This window comes from Natrix helvetica (genome assembly GCF_964273705.1).
Source record: "Natrix helvetica genome assembly, chromosome: Z".
Taxonomy (NCBI): domain Eukaryota; kingdom Metazoa; phylum Chordata; class Lepidosauria; order Squamata; family Natricidae; genus Natrix; species Natrix helvetica.
In genome coordinates this window covers 139,939,023-139,957,244 of record NC_138554.1, presented here as the reverse complement: position 1 = coordinate 139,957,244, position 18,222 = coordinate 139,939,023, and the positions used below count along the sequence as shown (strand labels likewise).

The 18,222-nt window shown below is 46.1% G+C and overlaps 1 protein-coding gene across 5 annotated transcripts in view; it reads right to left on the bottom strand.

The window, feature by feature from the left end:
- The window catches only part of NBEAL2 (neurobeachin like 2), a 153,282-nt gene that overhangs the window by 60,549 nt on the left and 74,511 nt on the right, over positions 1-18,222 (bottom strand). For all 5 annotated transcript variants that reach the window (XM_081971510.1, XM_081971507.1, XM_081971509.1 and 2 more), the window contains 8 exons: positions 14,983-15,142; positions 14,580-14,682; positions 14,329-14,482; positions 13,156-13,314; positions 11,980-12,139; positions 9,749-9,834; positions 6,307-7,017; positions 5,111-5,289 (listed from right to left, as the gene is read on the bottom strand). In XM_081971510.1, coding sequence (XP_081827636.1) covers positions 5,111-5,289; positions 6,307-7,017; positions 9,749-9,834; positions 11,980-12,139; positions 13,156-13,314; positions 14,329-14,482; positions 14,580-14,682; positions 14,983-15,142 — 1,712 coding nt within the window. The remainder of the gene's footprint in view (positions 1-5,110; positions 5,290-6,306; positions 7,018-9,748; positions 9,835-11,979; positions 12,140-13,155; positions 13,315-14,328; positions 14,483-14,579; positions 14,683-14,982; positions 15,143-18,222) is intronic.

Here is an 18,222-nt window from a genome sequence, read left to right as displayed (position 1 = left end):
CATTTTTTTACTATCGGTTCAGGTGAACCAGTAGCATTTTTTACTATCGGTTCAGGTGAACCAGTAGCATTTTTTACTACCGGTTCAGGTGAACCAGTAGAATTTTTTACTATCAGTTCAGGTGAACCAGTAGCATTTTTTACTATCGGTTCAGGTGAACCAGTAGATTTTTTTTACTACCGGTTCAGGTGAACCAGTAGCATTTTTTACTATCGGTTCAGGTGAACCAGTAGCATTTTTTACTACCGGTTCAGGTGAACCAGTAGAATTTTTTTACTACCGGTTCAGGTGAACCAGTAGCATTTTTTACTATCGGTTCAGGTGAACCAGTAGCATTTTTTACTATCGGTTCAGGTGAACCAGTAGCATTTTTTACTACCGGTTCAGGTGAACCAGTAGCATTTTTTACTATCGGTTCAGGTGAACCAGTAGCATTTTTTACTACCGGTTCAGGTGAACCAGTAGAATTTTTTACTATCGGTTCAGGTGAACCAGTAGCATTTTTTACTATCGGTTCAGGTGAACCAGTAGATTTTTTTTACTACCGGTTCAGGTGAACCAGTAGCATTTTTTACTATCGGTTCAGGTGAACCAGTAGCATTTTTTACTACCGGTTCAGGTGAACCAGTAGAATTTTTTTACTACCGGTTCAGGTGAACCAGTAGCATTTTTTACTATCGGTTCAGGTGAACCAGTAGCATTTTTTACTATCGGTTCAGGTGAACCAGTAGCATTTTTTACTACCGGTTCAGGTGAACCAGTAGCATTTTTTACTACCGGTTCAGGTGAACCAGTAGATTTTTTTTACTACCGGTTCAGGTGAACCAGTAGCATTTTTTACTACCGGTTCGGGTGAACCAGTAGCATTTTTTACTATCGGTTCAGGTGAACCAGTAGCATTTTTTACTACCGGTTCAGGTGAACCAGTAGCATTTTTTACTACCGGTTCAGGTGAACCAGTAGATTTTTTTTACTACCGGTTCAGGTGAACCAGTAGCATTTTTTACTACCGGTTCAGGCGAACCAGTAGCATTTTTTATTACCTGTTTGGGCGAAATAGTAGCATTTTTTACTATCGGTTCAGGTGAACCAGTAGATTTTTTTTACTACCGGTTCAGGTGAACCAGTAGCATTTTTTACTACCGGTTCAGGTGAACCAGTAGATTTTTTTTACTACCGGTTCAGGTGAACCAGTAGATTTTTTTTACTACCGGTTCAGGTGAACCAGTAGCATTTTTTACTACCGGTTCAGGTGAACCAGTAGCATTTTTTACTATCGGTTCAGGTGAACCAGTAGCATTTTTTACTACCGGTTCAGGTGAACCAGTAGCATTTTTTACTATCGGTTCAGGTGAACCAGTAGCATTTTTTACTACCGGTTCAGGTGAACCAGTAGAATTTTTTACTATCGGTTCAGGTGAACCAGTAGCATTTTTTACTATCGGTTCAGGTGAACCAGTAGATTTTTTTTACTACCGGTTCAGGTGAACCAGTAGCATTTTTTACTATCGGTTCAGGTGAACCAGTAGCATTTTTTACTACCGGTTCAGGTGAACCAGTAGAATTTTTTTACTACCGGTTCAGGTGAACCAGTAGCATTTTTTACTATCGGTTCAGGTGAACCAGTAGCATTTTTTACTACCGGTTCAGGTGAACCAGTAGCATTTTTTACTACCGGTTCAGGTGAACCAGTAGAATTTTTTACTACCGGTTCAGGTGAACCAGTAGATTTTTTTTACTACCGGTTCAGGTGAACCAGTAGCATTTTTTACTACCGGTTCAGGTGAACCAGTAGAATTTTTTACTATCGGTTCAGGTGAACCAGTAGCATTTTTTACTATCGGTTCAGGTGAACCAGTAGCATTTTTTACTATCGGTTCAGGTGAACCAGTAGCATTTTTTACTACCGGTTCAGGTGAACCAGTAGCATTTTTTACTACCGGTTCAGGTGAACCAGTAGATTTTTTTTACTACCGGTTCAGGTGAACCAGTAGCATTTTTTACTACCGGTTCAGGCGAACCAGTAGCATTTTTTATTACCTGTTTGGGCGAAATAGTAGCATTTTTTTACTACCGGTTCAGGTGAACCAGTAGCATTTTTTACTACCGGTTTGGGCGAAATAGTAGCATTTTTTTACTACCGGTTCAGGTGAACCAGTAGCATTTTTTACTACCGGTTCAGGCGAACCAGTAGCATTTTTTATTACCTGTTTGGGCGAAATAGTAGCATTTTTTTACTACCGGTTCAGGTGAACCAGTAGCATTTTTTACTACCGGTTTGGGCGAAATAGTAGCATTTTTTTACTACCGGTTCAGGCGAACCAGTAGCATTTTTTATTACCTGTTTGGGCGAAATAGTAGCATTTTTTTACTACCGGTTCAGGTGAACCAGTAGCATTTTTTATTACCTGTTTGGGCGAAATAGTAGCATTTTTTTACTACCGGTTCAGGCGAACCAGTAGCATTTTTTATTACCTGTTTGGGCGAAATAGTAGCATTTTTTTACTACCGGTTCAGGTGAACCAGTAGCATTTTTTACTACCGGTTTGGGCGAACCAGTATAATTTTTTTACTACCGGTTTGGGTGAACCAGTAGCATTTTTTAGTACCAGTTCAGGCGAACCAGTAGCATTTCACCCCTGCACTGATCCCTTTCTCTCCATTCTCACCATAATCAGGAGGCGTCAATCGATATTGAGAGATGAGACGGGCTGAAAATGTGTGCCGGGCAGAGATCAGTCGGAAGGCAACTTCCCCTTCCGCTTACATTCTATAAATGTCTTATCTCTTAAAATACAGCCAGGTGAGATGTTCACGTGTGAAAACGAAGCCAACACACACACACACACACACACGGTCAGTCACACAGCCCAGAAATGAGCTCTTGGCCATCTCCATCAGGATTTCCTGCTTTCTAGTGAATATAAGTTGTGGGGCACAGCTCATTGCTGCACACTGATCATCGGAACTACCAGTTCGCCCAAACCAGTAGTATTTTTTACTACCAGTTCGGGCGAACCAGTAGCATTTTTTATTACCGGTTCAGGTGAACCAGTAGCATTTTTTACTACCGGTTCAGGTGAACCAGTAGCATTTTTTACTACCTGTTTGGGCGAAATAGTAGCATTTTTTACTACCGGTTTGGGCGAACCAGTAGCATTTTTTACTATCGGTTCAGGTGAACCAGTAGCATTTTTTACTATCGGTTCAGGCGAACCAGTAGCATTTTTTATTACCTGTTTGGGCGAAATAGTAGCATTTTTTTACTACCGGTTCAGGTGAACCAGTAGCATTTTTTACTACCGGTTTGGGCGAACCAGTATAATTTTTTTACTACCGGTTTGGGTGAACCAGTAGCATTTTTTAGTACCAGTTCAGGCGAACCAGTAGCATTTCACCCCTGCACTGATCCCTTTCTCTCCATTCTCACCATAATCTCCAGTCTAAAGTCCTCTCCTTCTTCAAAAATCATCTCTTCAGCTTCTTTTAAAACTATGGTTTGGCTACCCAACACTCCCCTCCCCCAGGGAAGGGAGGGGACGGAGCCAAATGTTTCAGTGGGGAGAGTGAAGGATTTTAAAAGAGCAAAACTGGAGTCACACTTGTGTTTTGGGTCCTTCGAGAGCAAGCCCTTCGCCCCTGTGTGTGGATCTTTTTGGGGGGACGGTGTCTGCCAAAGGGGCAGGAGAAGGAAGCTATGGGGCCACAAGCTGTCTAGTCCCCTTTGATGTAACATGATCTACTGCAGTTTCTACCGAAGTCCCAATCTTCTGAAGCTTTGTAGATGAGGCCTCCTGAACTGTTTCCTGCTGGAGATCTGAACAGAGGATTGAAATTCTGCCAGAAGAGAATATTTGCAGCTCAGTGTTGGAGCTCTCCGAGCTTGGTGGTTTTCTTGCAAACGTTTCATGACCCAACTAGGGAACACCATCAGTGCTAGAAGGGAGAGGGTTTTCTCTCTGTTTGTACACTATTTCTTCCAGCCCTCATGACGCTATCTAGTTGGCTTACAAAATGTTTGCAAGGAAACAATGAAGCTCAAAGAAAACTAAACACCCCGCGGTCCTCCTCCTCTCCACAAAACCTGTTCTCTTTTATCAATGATATTATTATATAGTTTGGTAATGAAACGTTTGCAAGGAAACCACCAAGCTGAGAGAGCACCAAGGACCTCATAGTCCTCCTCCTCCTTCTCTCGACAACCCTCCTTCCCTTCTAGAACCAATATCTTTCCTAGTTGGTAATGAAACATCTGCAAGGAAACTGCCAATCTCAGAGAGCACCAAGGAGCCCACAAGTAGGTAGTCCTCAGGAAAGTCTTCTCCACAGCACAGATGCCCCACCAGTTGACATGAAAAGCTTTATCTAAAGAAGACCCTGGTGGCTTCCATTGGCAACTCTCCACCATGGTGGGAGAAGTTCTTTCCTTCCCCCCCATACTCTTTCTCTTTCCTTCCTTCCTTCCCTCCCTCCTCCTCCTTTCTGCAATCTTCTTTCCTTCTTTCCTTCCTTGTTCCTCTCTGCAACCTTCCTTCCTTCCTCCTTTCCTTTATTTCCACCCTTTCCTTCCTCTGTTCCTTTCCTTCCTTTCCTTTCCTCCTCCTCCTGTCTGCAACCTTCTTTCCTTCCTTCCTTTCCTCCTCCTCCTCTCTGCAACATTCTTTCCTTCCTCCTTTCCTTCCTTCCACCCTTTTCTTCCACCTTTCCTTTCCTTCCTTTCTTCTCCTTTCTGCAACTTTCCTTCCTTCCCTTCCTCTTGCTCTCTGCAACCTTCCTTCCTTCCTTCTTCCTTTCCTTCCACCCTTTCCTGCCTCTGTTTGTTCGTTCCTTCCTTCCTTCCCTCTTCCTCTCTGCAATCTTCCTTCCTCCCTTCCTTCCTGCCTTTGTTACTCCTTTTCGTCCCTTCCTTCCTTTTTTCCTCCCTTCTTCCCTTCCTTTCCTCTACTCTCTGCAGCCTTACTCCCTTCTAGCACTGAAATTGTTACCTCCGTGGGTCATGAAATGTCTGCAAGGAAACCATCAACCTCAGAGAGCAGAGTGTATCCGACTACTAGAGACCCTCAGGGGGGCTTCCATTGACAACTCTGCGCCGTGGCCCCCCTCCCCTTACCTGCGCTTGATCTCGTCAGGAGGGCGGACCAGTTCACAGGCCGAGCCCAGCTTGGTGAGGACGGAGAAGACCTGTCCTCGCTCTTTCCACGCCACGTCGTCCCAGCCCTCCACGCCCCGCCAGGTGAACGAGAAGATGATGTTGGTCAGCAGGTTGCACAGTTCTTCCTCCGGGGTTTGCTAGGGGGCGGGAAGGAATGAGATGGCGGGATTGCAGTCCCCAAAACTGCTCCAGGACAGGTGGAGGGACAAAGGTCGTTTCTACCTGTCTCGTGCAGAAGAGAAGGTGTCCCTTTGCAACACAACCCTAAATTCCCTGCATCTTTCTCTCGTCTGTCTGTCTGTCTATCTATCATCTATCTATCTATCTATCTATCTATCTATCTATCTATCTATCTATCTATCTATCTATCTATCTATCTATCTATCTCTAATCATCTACCTACCTACCTAGCTTACCTACCTACCTACCTACCTGATTTATTAGCTGCCCATCTTACCACAGAGTACAGATAGTCCTCGAACGTACAACAGTTCATTCAGTGACCGTTTGAAGTCTAAAATGACACTGGAAAAAAGTGACAGAGGAACGCTTTTTTCACACTTAAAATACTGTTGCGGCGGAAAACATGGTCATGCGACTACAATTGTGCCCAAAAATGTCTGTTGCTAAGTGAGACATTGGTTAGGGTGAGTTTTGTCCCATTTTATGAACTTTCTCGCCAGGGCTGTGATGGGGGTCACAGTAACACATATTATTAAGTGAATCTGCCTTCCCCATTGACTTCAAAAGGTTGGAAAAGGCGATCTGTGCCAGGGGTCTCCAACCTTGGCCCCTTTAAGACTTGTGGACTTCAACTCCCAGAATCCCTCAGGCAGCAAAGCTCAAAAGTCTTAAAGGGGCCATGGTTGGAGACTCCTCATCTAAGGGACATTGCAACCGTCATAACTATGAGTCAGTTGCCAACCGTTTGAATTTTGACCATGCGACTGTGGGAACGCTGCAAAGATCATGTGAAAACCAGTCCCAAGTCCCTCCTTTCAGCGCTATTGCCACTAAGTGAACTGCTGTAAGTCGAGGACTGCCTTCATAAAAACGAGGACCACACCCTGGTCCCACGGCAGGGAAAATCCACAAACTCCTGGGTCGACGCCAAGACCATTTGCCGAAAGAGAAGACATCCATGGGAAACTCACCTGGGGGTTGCTTGTGTTGGAGATGCTATCACTCGGCAGCGTTTCTTGGTAGCTCGTCTCGTCCAGCACGTTCGACAAGCTGGAGCTCTTGCGAGCTCTGGAACCCGGGAAGGGCTTGAAGTTCTCCAGGGGAGACGGCGTCCCGGGAAGGCTGAGGGGCGTATGGTTGCCGCTCTCCAAGGTCGCCGCCGAGCTACTGCTGCCTAAATCCAAGCCGAGGTCGAAGGGAGAATTGGAGAAAGGCGAGAGCGGGTGGTAGACGCGGTCAGCTGGACCTCCCGGGTGGCCCTCTCCCTGCCCGGGAAGGTCCATGTTATTGGAAGAGGAGGAATGACTGGCCAGCTCTAACGAGTCGAAGGACTTGAAGGCGTAGGACTGGAAGATCTTGTCCTTCTGGTTGGTCGGAGACATGGACAGGTCCGATAGGCCTTCTGAGAGCTCGTGGTCAGACGCTTCGTAGTCCTGCGGGAGGAAGACGTCCAGGTCCGGCAGCTCGGAGGGGCTAGTGGAGCCCACCAGCTCTTTCCCTCTCTCCATGCCGGGCTGCTCTGAGAGCTTCAAGAAGTCCACTCCGTTGGCCGAGCTGGACAGGCTGTGTTGGCGAGACTCGTAGGACTCCTTGACGTAGAGCTTGGTCAGAGTATCCTGCCAGCCCGCCAGCTTGGCGAGGTGCTTCACCATGTCGTGCTGTGAGTAAATGAGGTGGAAGAGCTGGAGAGGGAGAGGAAGGGAATGCATGAAGAACCACATCCATCTGCCTAGAGGTCAAGCTGTCTATTTCATTGTTTTCTGCCTGTTGTACAGGAATCCACCCAATGTTTGCCTGGGAACGACCAGACAAGGCTTAAAGGCATTCAGGGGAGGTTGGAACTTACACCTTTTGTTCTTGCAGGGAATCTAAGCTAATTCATCACTAGAAGGAGGTGAGGGGGAGGGAACTTCAATGTTTCCTGCCTATTTCTTTAAATAAACTTTTTGTTTTATTTTAATTCTCTCACATAGAGTTACAGGTATACATTCACATAATTATTGTTCTTATTTATATTGATCACTTTTACACATTTATTTTTCCATATAAAAGGTGACAATATACATTCTGGGTGGCTTGGCTTACCATCCCATACACCTACCGTATTTTTCGGGCTATATGACGCACCGGAGTATAAGACGCACCAAGATTTTGAAGAGGTTAATTTTTTTAAAAAAAAAGTTTTTGCACTCTGCAGGTCTCCCAAACTCTCTGCATGCCTGGTTTTTTGCAAAAAAAAAGGGGGGGGGGCGTGTAGAGCTTTGGGAGGCTCTTGGAGTGCTCCTGGGGGCTGAGGGGGCCCAAAAACGAGCAAAAAACCAGGCCCATTTTTCACAAAAATGGGCTGCTTTTTGCAAAACAAAAAAGGGCATACAGAGGCTTTGGGAGGCTTGTAGAGTGCTTCTGGGAGCTGGCGGGGGGGGGGGGGAGGCCCGTTTTCCACTCTTTTGTGCCCTCCCCAGCCCCTGGAGCCCTTTGAAAGCCTCCCAAACCCTCTGCACTGGTCCATTTTTGCAAAGGGGGCAGGGATTCAGTAGGCCAAAAATGCTGTATTCAGTGTATAAGAAGCACCCAGATTTTCAGCCTCTTTTTTTGGGGGGGGGGGAAAGGTGCATCTTATGCTCCGAAAAATATGGTATTTTATGTTATCACCACTCTATTTTTCCTTTCTTTTCTCCCTCCCTCCCTTCTCTACTTCTTTCTTTCCTTCCTCCTCTCCTTCTTCCCTTGTCTCTCCCCTACTCCTCTCTTCCTCTTCCCCCTCCTACCCTCTTCTCCTTCTCTTTCTACCCCTTCCATCCTTCTTCTCCTTTCCTCTTCCTTCCTTCCTTCCTTCCTTCCTTCCTTCCTTCCTTCCCCTTTCCTCTCTTCTCCTCCCCTCTTCCTTTCCTTTTCCGTTGTTGAGGTTTCCTCTTTTCAACTCTCAACTGGTGTATTTCAGGGATTATATTCCGGCAAACCCAGTTTTCTGCCTATTGTACTGGAATCTGCCCAGTTTTTGCCTGGGAGCGATCAGACAAGGCTAAAGGCATTCAGGGGAAGCTGGAACTTACACCTTCTGCTTTTGCAGGGAATCTAAGCTAATCCATCACTAGGATTGGGGTGGGGGGAGGGGACTGTGTAGTCCTTGATGCTCTTTGAGTTTAAGGGACTGGAGGCTAAAACATACGAAGGACGGTTGCAGGAACTGGGCCTGGCTAGTCTAGTGAAGAGAAGGACCAGGGGAGACAGGATAGCATCTTCCAATATTTGTGGGGCTCCCACAGAGAGGAGTTAGAGGGACAAGCTATTCTCCAAGGCAACCCAAGGCCAGCCAAGGAACAACGGATGGAAACTGGAGATATTCAACCTAGAAATAAGGAGAAATTTTCTGACAGTGAGAACAATCAACCAATGGAACGTAAGTTGCCTTCGAAAGCTGTGAGAGCTTCATCACTGGAAGCTTTAAAGAAGAGATTGGACTACCATTTGTCAGAAATGGTGTAGGGTCTCCTGCTTGGGCAGGGGGCTGGACTAGATGACCTTCAAGGTCCCTTCTAACTCTGTTAATCTAATCCATAAAGCTTGCTGGTTTTCATGCAGACATCCAACTAGGTGACATCAATGCAAGGAGTGGGGTTTGCAGGGAAGAGGAGGAGGAGGACTGTGGGATCCTTGGTGCTCTCTGAGCTTAGTTGTTTCCTTGCAGGCATTTCATGACCTAACTAGGGAACATCATCAGTGCTAAAAGGAGTGTGGGGTTTACTCTCTGCTTATATGCAATCCCTTCTAGCCCTGATGATGTTCCCTAGTTGGGTCATGAAAGGTCTGCAAGAAAACCACCAAGCTCAGAGCGCACCAAGGACTCCGCAGTCCTTTTCCTCCTCCTCTTCCTGACAATATCATCTAGTTGGGTCATGAAACGTCTTCAAGGAAACCACCCAGCTCTGAAAGTACCAAAGACCCCACAGTCCTTCCTTTCTTCCTTCCTTCCTTCCTTCCTTCCTTCCTTCCTTCCTTCCTTCCTTCCTTCCTTCCTTCTTCTTTCCTTCTAGCACTGATGATGTTCCCTAGTTGGGTCATGAAATGCCTGCAAGGAAACCACCAAGCTCAGAGAGCACCAAGGACCCCGCAATTGTCATGTCCTCCTCATCCCCCTCCCTCCTCCTCCTCTTCCTGATGATATCATCTAGTTGGGTCATGAAACATCTTCAAGGAAACCACCTAGCTCTGAGCACACAGTCCTTCCTTTCTTATCTCCCTCCTTCTTTCCTTCTTCTTTCCTTCTTCTTTCCTTCTAGCCCTGATGATGTTCCCCAGTTGGGTCATGAAAAGTCTTCAAGAAAACCACCAAGCTCAGAGAGCACCAAGGACTTCTCAAAACAACTTCCTTTTTCACACTCATTGGACCAAGGGGTTCCAAGTCCTACATACCTTCCTGCAGATGTCCAGTCTGACCGTCAGATCTGCCCGGTGGGAGAGGTAAACGACGGCCATCAAATCCTTGTAATTTGGGGAATCTGAGGACAAGAGAACAAAGAACAAAATGGCTTCTCACTTATGTCAAAACTAAGTTAAAGCACGAAATGTTTGGTGCGTTTTCATAAATGCAAAGAGCAGTTAGAATGGCAAAATGGACTCAAAAATTCTCAAGTTGATGTTACCCCACCCATAACAGTCACCTTCAGGTAGTTTCTTGCAAATTCATCAATCCACAGGGGCAGATGTGAAGCAGCTGGTTCATAAATTATCTAAGCTCTAGTTAACCAAACACAAACCCACAGGCTTTAGTCTTTGATGAATACAATATACCAGTTTTTTATTCCAGCCTCGACCCCTTGAAGGTGGGTGGACTTCAACTCCCAGAATTCCCCAGGTAGCATGAAGTCCACCCATCTTCAACGGCAAAGTTGAGAAACACTAATTTACAGACCCTCTTAAAAATAACCATGACTCACCGGGAAGTCAAACCTCACTGTCCAGAAGATTTCAAATGTTGAAATCGGGGGTAAAATTCAGCAAGTTCTGACAGGTTCTGGAGAACCAGTAGCGAAAATTTTGAGTAAATCAGAGAATACCACCTCTCCCTTCATTCTAAACCTTGTTAAAACTCTTGGGAGCCCTCCCTTATCTTGAATTTGACTTCCCAGCTAGAATTTTTTTCACAGACTCACATTGCAGGGCTGGTTGGGGAATTCTGGGAATTGAAGTCCAACCCATCTTCAAGTCGCCAAATTGAGAAACCACTGCAAGACGCTAAGCTACTGGCTCAGCTCCCAACCCATGCTTGGACCAGGAAGACGTTTGATATAGGCTAGGATATGGTGGGAAACCTACGCCAGTGGTAACTAACTTTTTTGGAGCTGAATGCCCAAAGCACATCTTTGCACCCTCAAAATGCAACACGAGCGTCGTCCCCCCGTGCATGCGCCCCCCCCCCACGCCCTGCTTTAGCTTCCAGATTGGTGCAGGAGGACTTCCAGGCTGGGAAGAGTGTGGGGGGCACAAGCACGCGAACTCCCCAAATGCAATGCAAGCATCTCCGCGCATGCATGTCCCCTGGATGTGCCCTGACCCCCACTCGTGCGCGGCGGAGACCCGAAGATCAGCTGGTCAGCGGGAGGCACACACATGCCTGTCTGAGCTGGCTGGGGCAGCAGCTGGGGCGCCGTAGTCTCGCCATTACGGACCTAGGCAGTCCAGGGATGAGATTCAATTTTCAGTTCTGTGGACGTGGCTTGGTGGGCATGGCGGGAGAAGGATACTGCAAAATCTTCGTTCCCTCTCCACTCCAGGGCATTGTCCAATCTCCATTTCCACCCCACTCCAGGGGGTGGGGACCCAGCCCAGTGGTGGGTTCCGGATCCCTTGCAACTGGTACAGTGCGCTCCGTGTGGGTGCGCATAAGCCCTGACCGGCTCAAATACAGGCAAGGAGGGCAGGTAGGTGGGTGAGCCCTCCGGAGCACCATACTGGAATGGTACCTGGTGCTCCCAGCAGGCACCGGTATGCCCGTACTGGGGCATACCAGTATTTGCCGGTTCTCCAAACTACTCAAAACTTCCGCTACCAGTTTACCAGAACCGGTCAGAACCGGCTATATTTTACCCCCTGGTAGACACATTTGGTTGAGTGTGTAGCTATCACACTTGGTTGATGGCTTTCTGCTGTAGGTGGTCTCTACACACTTGGGAACGTTTTCAGCCATGGGCATCTGATGTTTTTCCTTCTGGTTCACTCTTCTCCAGAGGCGCAAAGGGTCACACATTCTGACAACCACTATCTTCTCAAAACAAGTTGCTAAAGTACTTTGTACTTCAGGAAAGTGCAAAGAATGTGCAACTTTTCAACTATCTTCAGTTAGATACTACAAAGCAGGTCTAGAACTCAATCAAGGCCCTGCCCACTTTCTTTCTAGATCCATGTTCCAAAAACTCATCTGAAACTGACCAGCAGGTTAGGAGAAAGCTTTTCGGCTCCAAAATTTGGACCAAGAATGATCCTTGATGTTTATAATTAAGTGGGTAGGATGAGCAGTGGGACTACAATGAACAGTGGTGTTTTGATGGACATGGGACTTCTCATGTTGGATCTCCAGAAGCTCTACTGAAGTTTCCAGACACAGAAGCCATCAGAGAAACTAGGAGAAGCCCCTGGGGAGGTACCTGCTCCAAGGACTTGTTCCAGAAGGCACCGGAAGAACAGTATGGAAACTGGGATGTCGTTCAGGTACGAGATGAAGCCGTGGTAGCCGATGTCCTTCAGCTTCAAGCGATGCTTGTATCGCTCATGGATCTTCTCATACTTCAGCAACTTGTACAAAATCTGTGCAAAAACAAACAAAAATAACAACGTGGTTTGCACTGGAGGGCGACGTGGGATAATCCGCTGTAATGCTCTCGACAGGAGGAATCACAACACCCTCGACTTAGTCCTCGACTTACAACCACAGTTGAGCCCCAAATTTCTGTTGCTAAGCAAGACAGATGTGAATGGAGCCTTGGCCCATTTTATGAGGTTTCTTGCCACAGTTGCTAAGTGAATCACTGCCATTCTCAGGTTAATCACATGGTTGTTAAGTGAATCTGGCTTCCCCGATTGACTTCGCTCGTCCGAAGGTCGCAAAAAGGGACCACGTGACCCTTGTCTTAAGTATGAACCCGTTGCCAAGCATCCGAATTTTGATCATGTGTCCATGGGGTCATAAGTGTGAAAAACGGTCATATGTTGCTTTTTTCGGTGCCATTGTGACTTGAAACGGTCATAAGTAAATGGTTGTAAGTCGAGGACTACCTCTCTTAGGAAGGAAGCCCAATGAGGCTATTTTTAGCAGAAGATGAATAAATTTCTGTAGAGTTTGGAGCTATTCCTGATGATCAAGAGACTTCTTCCCAACACACTGGGACTGTGGGATTTTTTTCAACCCTCTGCCTACACAGGAGCTCCACACACAACCACAACCTTGAAGTGTATGAGAGGTTTCAACTCTCCTTGGCCATCTGAGAAGATCCAGTTGGATCCAGCCTTGTTCCCATCACTGTAGAAGAACCCCAAGGAGATATGCTTGAGCAGGGGGTTGAACTAGAAGACCTCCAAGGTCCCTTATAACTCAGTTACTGTGTTATTCTGGTTCAGATCAGAAAGATCACACCCTTCTGCACAACACAGCTGGTTTTATGGTCATCTCACACCCCTGTGCCTACCTGGGAGCTCCACACACAACCACAACCTTGAAATGTATGAGCGGCTTCACTTCTCCGCTGACTGAGAAGATCCAATGGACCAGACCTGTCTCCATCACTAGTAGCAGAACCCAAAAGCTCATGGAGATGAGTTCCTACCTTGAAGATTCTCTCCCTGACTTCATCCGAGAACTTCCGTTGAATGAGTAGGGAGAAGAAGACCTCCACGTTCCCTGGCTCAAACAGGAAAGCGAAGAGCTGGTCCTGGCACGGGGAACTCTTCTGCAGGCTCTGGATCACTTCCAGTATCCCACATACCTGCGAGATTCACCAGAAGGTACAAGCTGCTGTTATATCAAGTCCAGGTGGACCTTCCTTCTGAACCTTTTGAACTCAGAATCTCAATGCCACAGTGTCTAGGTTTGTTCTGGGTGCAGCTCTTGAAAATATCATGTAAAACCCTGCTAGATGTTGCCCATGGTTTATCAGCTGATATTGGTTTGTGGTAGATCTGAAATCTGTAATTTGAGCTCTCCTTAGAGTAAACCAGCAGCCCAATTCAAGAATTCATACTTCAGAAAAATCTCCCTTCCACAGAGAACTTTCTAAGGTATGGTTGACCTCCACTCCCAACACTCCTAGTCTTTGGCTCTGCAGGAGGGGAATTCCGGGAGATGAGGGACAACACATCTGGAAGATGGCAGGTTGAATAAACAGGCTTACTTGTCTGAGAATGAGAGGGCCATCCATCCATCCATCCATCCATCCATCCATCCACCAATTCATCCCTCCATCTATCTACCCATCCATTTGCCCATCCATCTATGCATCCACCTACCCATCCATTTACCCATTACCCATCCATGTTTCCACCCAGCCAGCCACTTGTCCATCCATCCATCCATCCATCCATCCATCCATCCATCCATTTACTCATCCATCCATCCACTCATCCACCTTTTCACCCACCCACCCACCCACCTGTCTGTCTGTTCGTCCATCCATCCATTTACTCATCCATCTTTCCACCCACCCACCCACCAATCAATTCACCCACTCACCCACCCATCCATTCATCCATCCATCCCACCCACCTGCTATCCATCCATTCATCCATCCATCCATCCATCCATCCATCCATCCATCCAACCATCCATGCATCCATCCATTCATCTATTTACTCATCCATCTTTCCACCCACCCACCCATCTTTCCATCTACCCATCATCCATCCCCGCGCTCGCCCGCCCACCCACCCATCCATCTGTCCATCCGTCCGTCTTTATTTCTCCAGCCCAGTTCTGCAAGTTCTCGCTTCAGTCCCCAACCCACCTGGTTCTCATCATTTACGGCTGCCAGATAGTTCATGGTGCTTTGCATCTCATCGCTGGAGATATTCCTGCAGAAGAAGTCCTTGATCAGGCTGAAGAGGGACGTTTGCACCGTCCGGAGGTCATCGGTGGCAATGGGCTTCTCCTTGTAGGTTCTGAGGAGAAGAAGAAGCCGGAAAAGGGTTATAACGGAGGAAGGAGGAAAAGGAACAAAAGGGACCTGCTAGAGAAGAAGACACCTCGTCCACTCACCCATAATAGGTCCGGATGGCATCTAGGATGTACTGCACTCCATATTTCTTCCGTATCCTTTGTTTGTGATCCTTAATTATGTTGGACAGGTATTGGATGTGTCCTATCAAACCGAGAGAGGCAAGGTGAGAAAGAAGGTAGCCCATACCTACCCATCCTATTCTCAAGGCAGGGGTCCTCCATATAGTGTCATGGGTTTTCACCTATATCTCGCTTGAGATATCATGGAATTGGGGCAACTTGACCAAAGAAAAGATGTCATTGACCCTTCAGAAGAATTTCAACCCATGGAAAGACTCTGTGATGCTCCACAGGTAAAGAAAAGGGTCTTCTCGTTCTCTTGAAGGACCCAACTCCTCTCCAAGGATGATGGGTCTTTCCATCTAGACCATCTTGTCCTTACCCAGCCGGACGGCAAAGTCACTGTTGGTCCAGATGCGGAAGTCAAAGAGGAGGGCCTGGTAGAGGAGATGAAGCAAGAGGTTGTGTCCTTCTGAGGCTACCGCCTCCATCAGAATCTGGGAGGCCATGAGGACATTCATGTCCATCACCTGGCTGGAGACCTGCCGAATGTGGAAAGAAGATCTACATGAAGATTGTGTCCTCCATATCTGACCAGGAACCCTGTCCAAGAGCAGAGTTCCAGTGGCTTCTTCCCATCATCCGCCAAAATTCCTTCTGCTCTTCCAGACCCAACCCGGTGGGATTTCACACCAAGGAACTGATACTCAGGACTACAACACCCATTATTCCCACTGAAGTTGAAGAGGAATTGGGGCCCCACACATCATTCTGGGAGAGGACCAGGAGTCCTGTTGGATCAGGGGTCGAGAGACCCTTCAACCTTCACAAAGGGGTTAGTTCAGGGGTGAAATCCAGCAGGTTCCGGAGAACCAGTAGCAGAAATTTTGAGTAGTTCAGAGAACGGCTAGCGGAAATTTTGAATAGTTAAGAGAATGGGTAGTGGAATTTTTGAGTAGGTCGGAGAACGGATAGCGGAAATTTTGAGTAGTTTGGAGAACGGGTAGCGGAAATTTTGAGTAGTTTGGAGAACGGGTAGCAGAAATTTTGAGTAGTTCAGAGAACGGCTAGCGGAAATTTTGAATAGTTAAGAGAATGGGTAGTGGAATTTTTGAGTAGGTCGGAGAACGGATAGCGGAAATTTTGAGTAGTTTGGAGAACGGGTAGCGGAAATTTTGAGTAGTTTGGAGAACGGGTAGCAGAAATTTTGAGTAGTTCAGAGAACGGGTAGCGGAAATTTTGAATAGTTAAGGGAACGGGTAGCAGAAATTTTGAGTAGTTCGGAGAACGGGTAGCAGAAATTTTGAATAGTTAAGAGAACGGGTAGCAGAAATTTTGAGTAGTTCAGAGAACGGGTAGCGGAAATTTTGAATAGTTAAGGGAACGGGTAGCAGAAATTTTGAGTAGTTTGGAGAACAGGTAGCAGAAATTTTGAGTAGTTCAGAGAACGGCTAGCGGAAATTTTGAATAGTTAAGAGAATGGGTAGTGGAACTTTTGAGTAGGTCGGAGAACGGGTAGCGGAAATTTTGAGTAGTTTGGAGAACGGGTAGCGGAAATTTTGAGTAGTTTGGAGAACGGGTAGCAGAAATTTTGAGTAGTTCAGAGAACGGGTAGCGGAAATTTTGAATAGTTAAGGGAACGGGTAGCAGAAATTTTGAGTAGTTCGGAGAACGGGTAGCAGAAATTTTGAATAGTTAAGAGAATGGGTAGCAGAAATTTTGAGTAGTTCAGAGAACGGGTAGCGGAAATTTTGAATAGTTAAGGGAACGGGTAGCAGAAATTTTGAGTAGTTCGGAGAACGGCTAGCGGAAATTTTGAATAGTTAAGAGAATGGGTAGTGGAATTTTTGAGTAGGTCGGAGAACGGGTAGCGGAAATTTTGAGTAGTTTGGAGAACGGGTAGCGGAAATTTTGAGTAGTTTGGAGAACGGGTAGCAGAAATTTTGAGTAGTTCAGAGAACGGGTAGCGGAAATTTTGAATAGTTAAGGGAACGGGTAGCAGAAATTTTGAGTAGTTCGGAGAACGGGTAGCAGAAATTTTGAATAGTTAAGAGAACGGGTAGCAGAAATTTTGAGTAGTTCAGAGAACGGGTAGCGGAAATTTTGAATAGTTAAGGGAACGGGTAGCAGAAATTTTGAGTAGTTTGGAGAACAGGTAGCAGAAATTTTGAGTAGTTCAGAGAACGGCTAGCGGAAATTTTGAATAGTTAAGAGAATGGGTAGTGGAACTTTTGAGTAGGTCGGAGAACGGGTAGCGGAAATTTTGAGTAGTTTGGAGAACGGGTAGCGGAAATTTTGAGTAGTTTGGAGAACGGGTAGCAGAAATTTTGAGTAGTTCAGAGAACGGGTAGCGGAAATTTTGAATAGTTAAGGGAACGGGTAGCAGAAATTTTGAGTAGTTCGGAGAACGGGTAGCAGAAATTTTGAATAGTTAAGAGAATGGGTAGCAGAAATTTTGAGTAGTTCAGAGAACGGGTAGCGGAAATTTTGAATAGTTAAGGGAACGGGTAGCAGAAATTTTGAGTAGTTCGGAGAACGGCTAGCGGAAATTTTGAATAGTTAAGAGAATGGGTAGTGGAATTTTTGAGTAGGTCGGAGAACGGGTAGCGGAAATTTTGAGTAGTTTGGAGAACGGGTAGCGGAAATTTTGAGTAGTTTGGAGAACGGGTAGCAGAAATTTTGAGTAGTTCAGAGAACGGGTAGCGGAAATTTTGAATAGTTAAGGGAACGGGTAGCAGAAATTTTGAGTAGTTCGGAGAACGGGTAGCAGAAATTTTGAATAGTTAAGAGAACGGGTAGCAGAAATTTTGAGTAGTTCAGAGAACGGGTAGCGGAAATTTTGAATAGTTAAGGGAACGGGTAGCAGAAATTTTGAGTAGTTTGGAGAACAGGTAGCAGAAATTTTGAGTAGTTCAGAGAACGGCTAGCGGAAATTTTGAATAGTTAAGAGAATGGGTAGTGGAACTTTTGAGTAGGTCGGAGAACGGGTAGCGGAAATTTTGAGTAGTTTGGAGAACGGGTAGCGGAAATTTTGAGTAGTTTGGAGAACGGGTAGCAGAAATTTTGAGTAGTTCAGAGAACGGGTAGCGGAAATTTTGAATAGTTAAGGGAACGGGTAGCAGAAATTTTGAGTAGTTCGGAGAACGGGTAGCAGAAATTTTGAATAGTTAAGAGAATGGGTAGCAGAAATTTTGAGTAGTTCAGAGAACGGGTAGCGGAAATTTTGAATAGTTAAGGGAACGGGTAGCAGAAATTTTGAGTAGTTCGGAGAACGGGTAGCAGAAATTTTGAATAGTTAAGAGAATGGGTAGCAGAAATTTTGAGTAGTTAAGAGAATGGGTAGCGGAAATTTTGAGTAGGTCGGAGAACGGGTAGCGGAAATTTTGAGTAGTTTGGAGAACGGGTAGCAGAAATTTTGAGTAGTTCAGAGAACGGGTAGCGGAAATTTTGAATAGTTAAGGGAACGGGTAGCAGAAATTTTGAGTAGTTCGGAGAACGGGTAGCAGAAATTTTGAATAGTTAAGAGAACGGGTAGCGGAAATTTTGAGTAGTTAAGAGAACCGGTAGCAGAAATTTTGAGTAGTTTGGAGAACCAGCAAATGCCACCTCTGGCTGCCCCAGA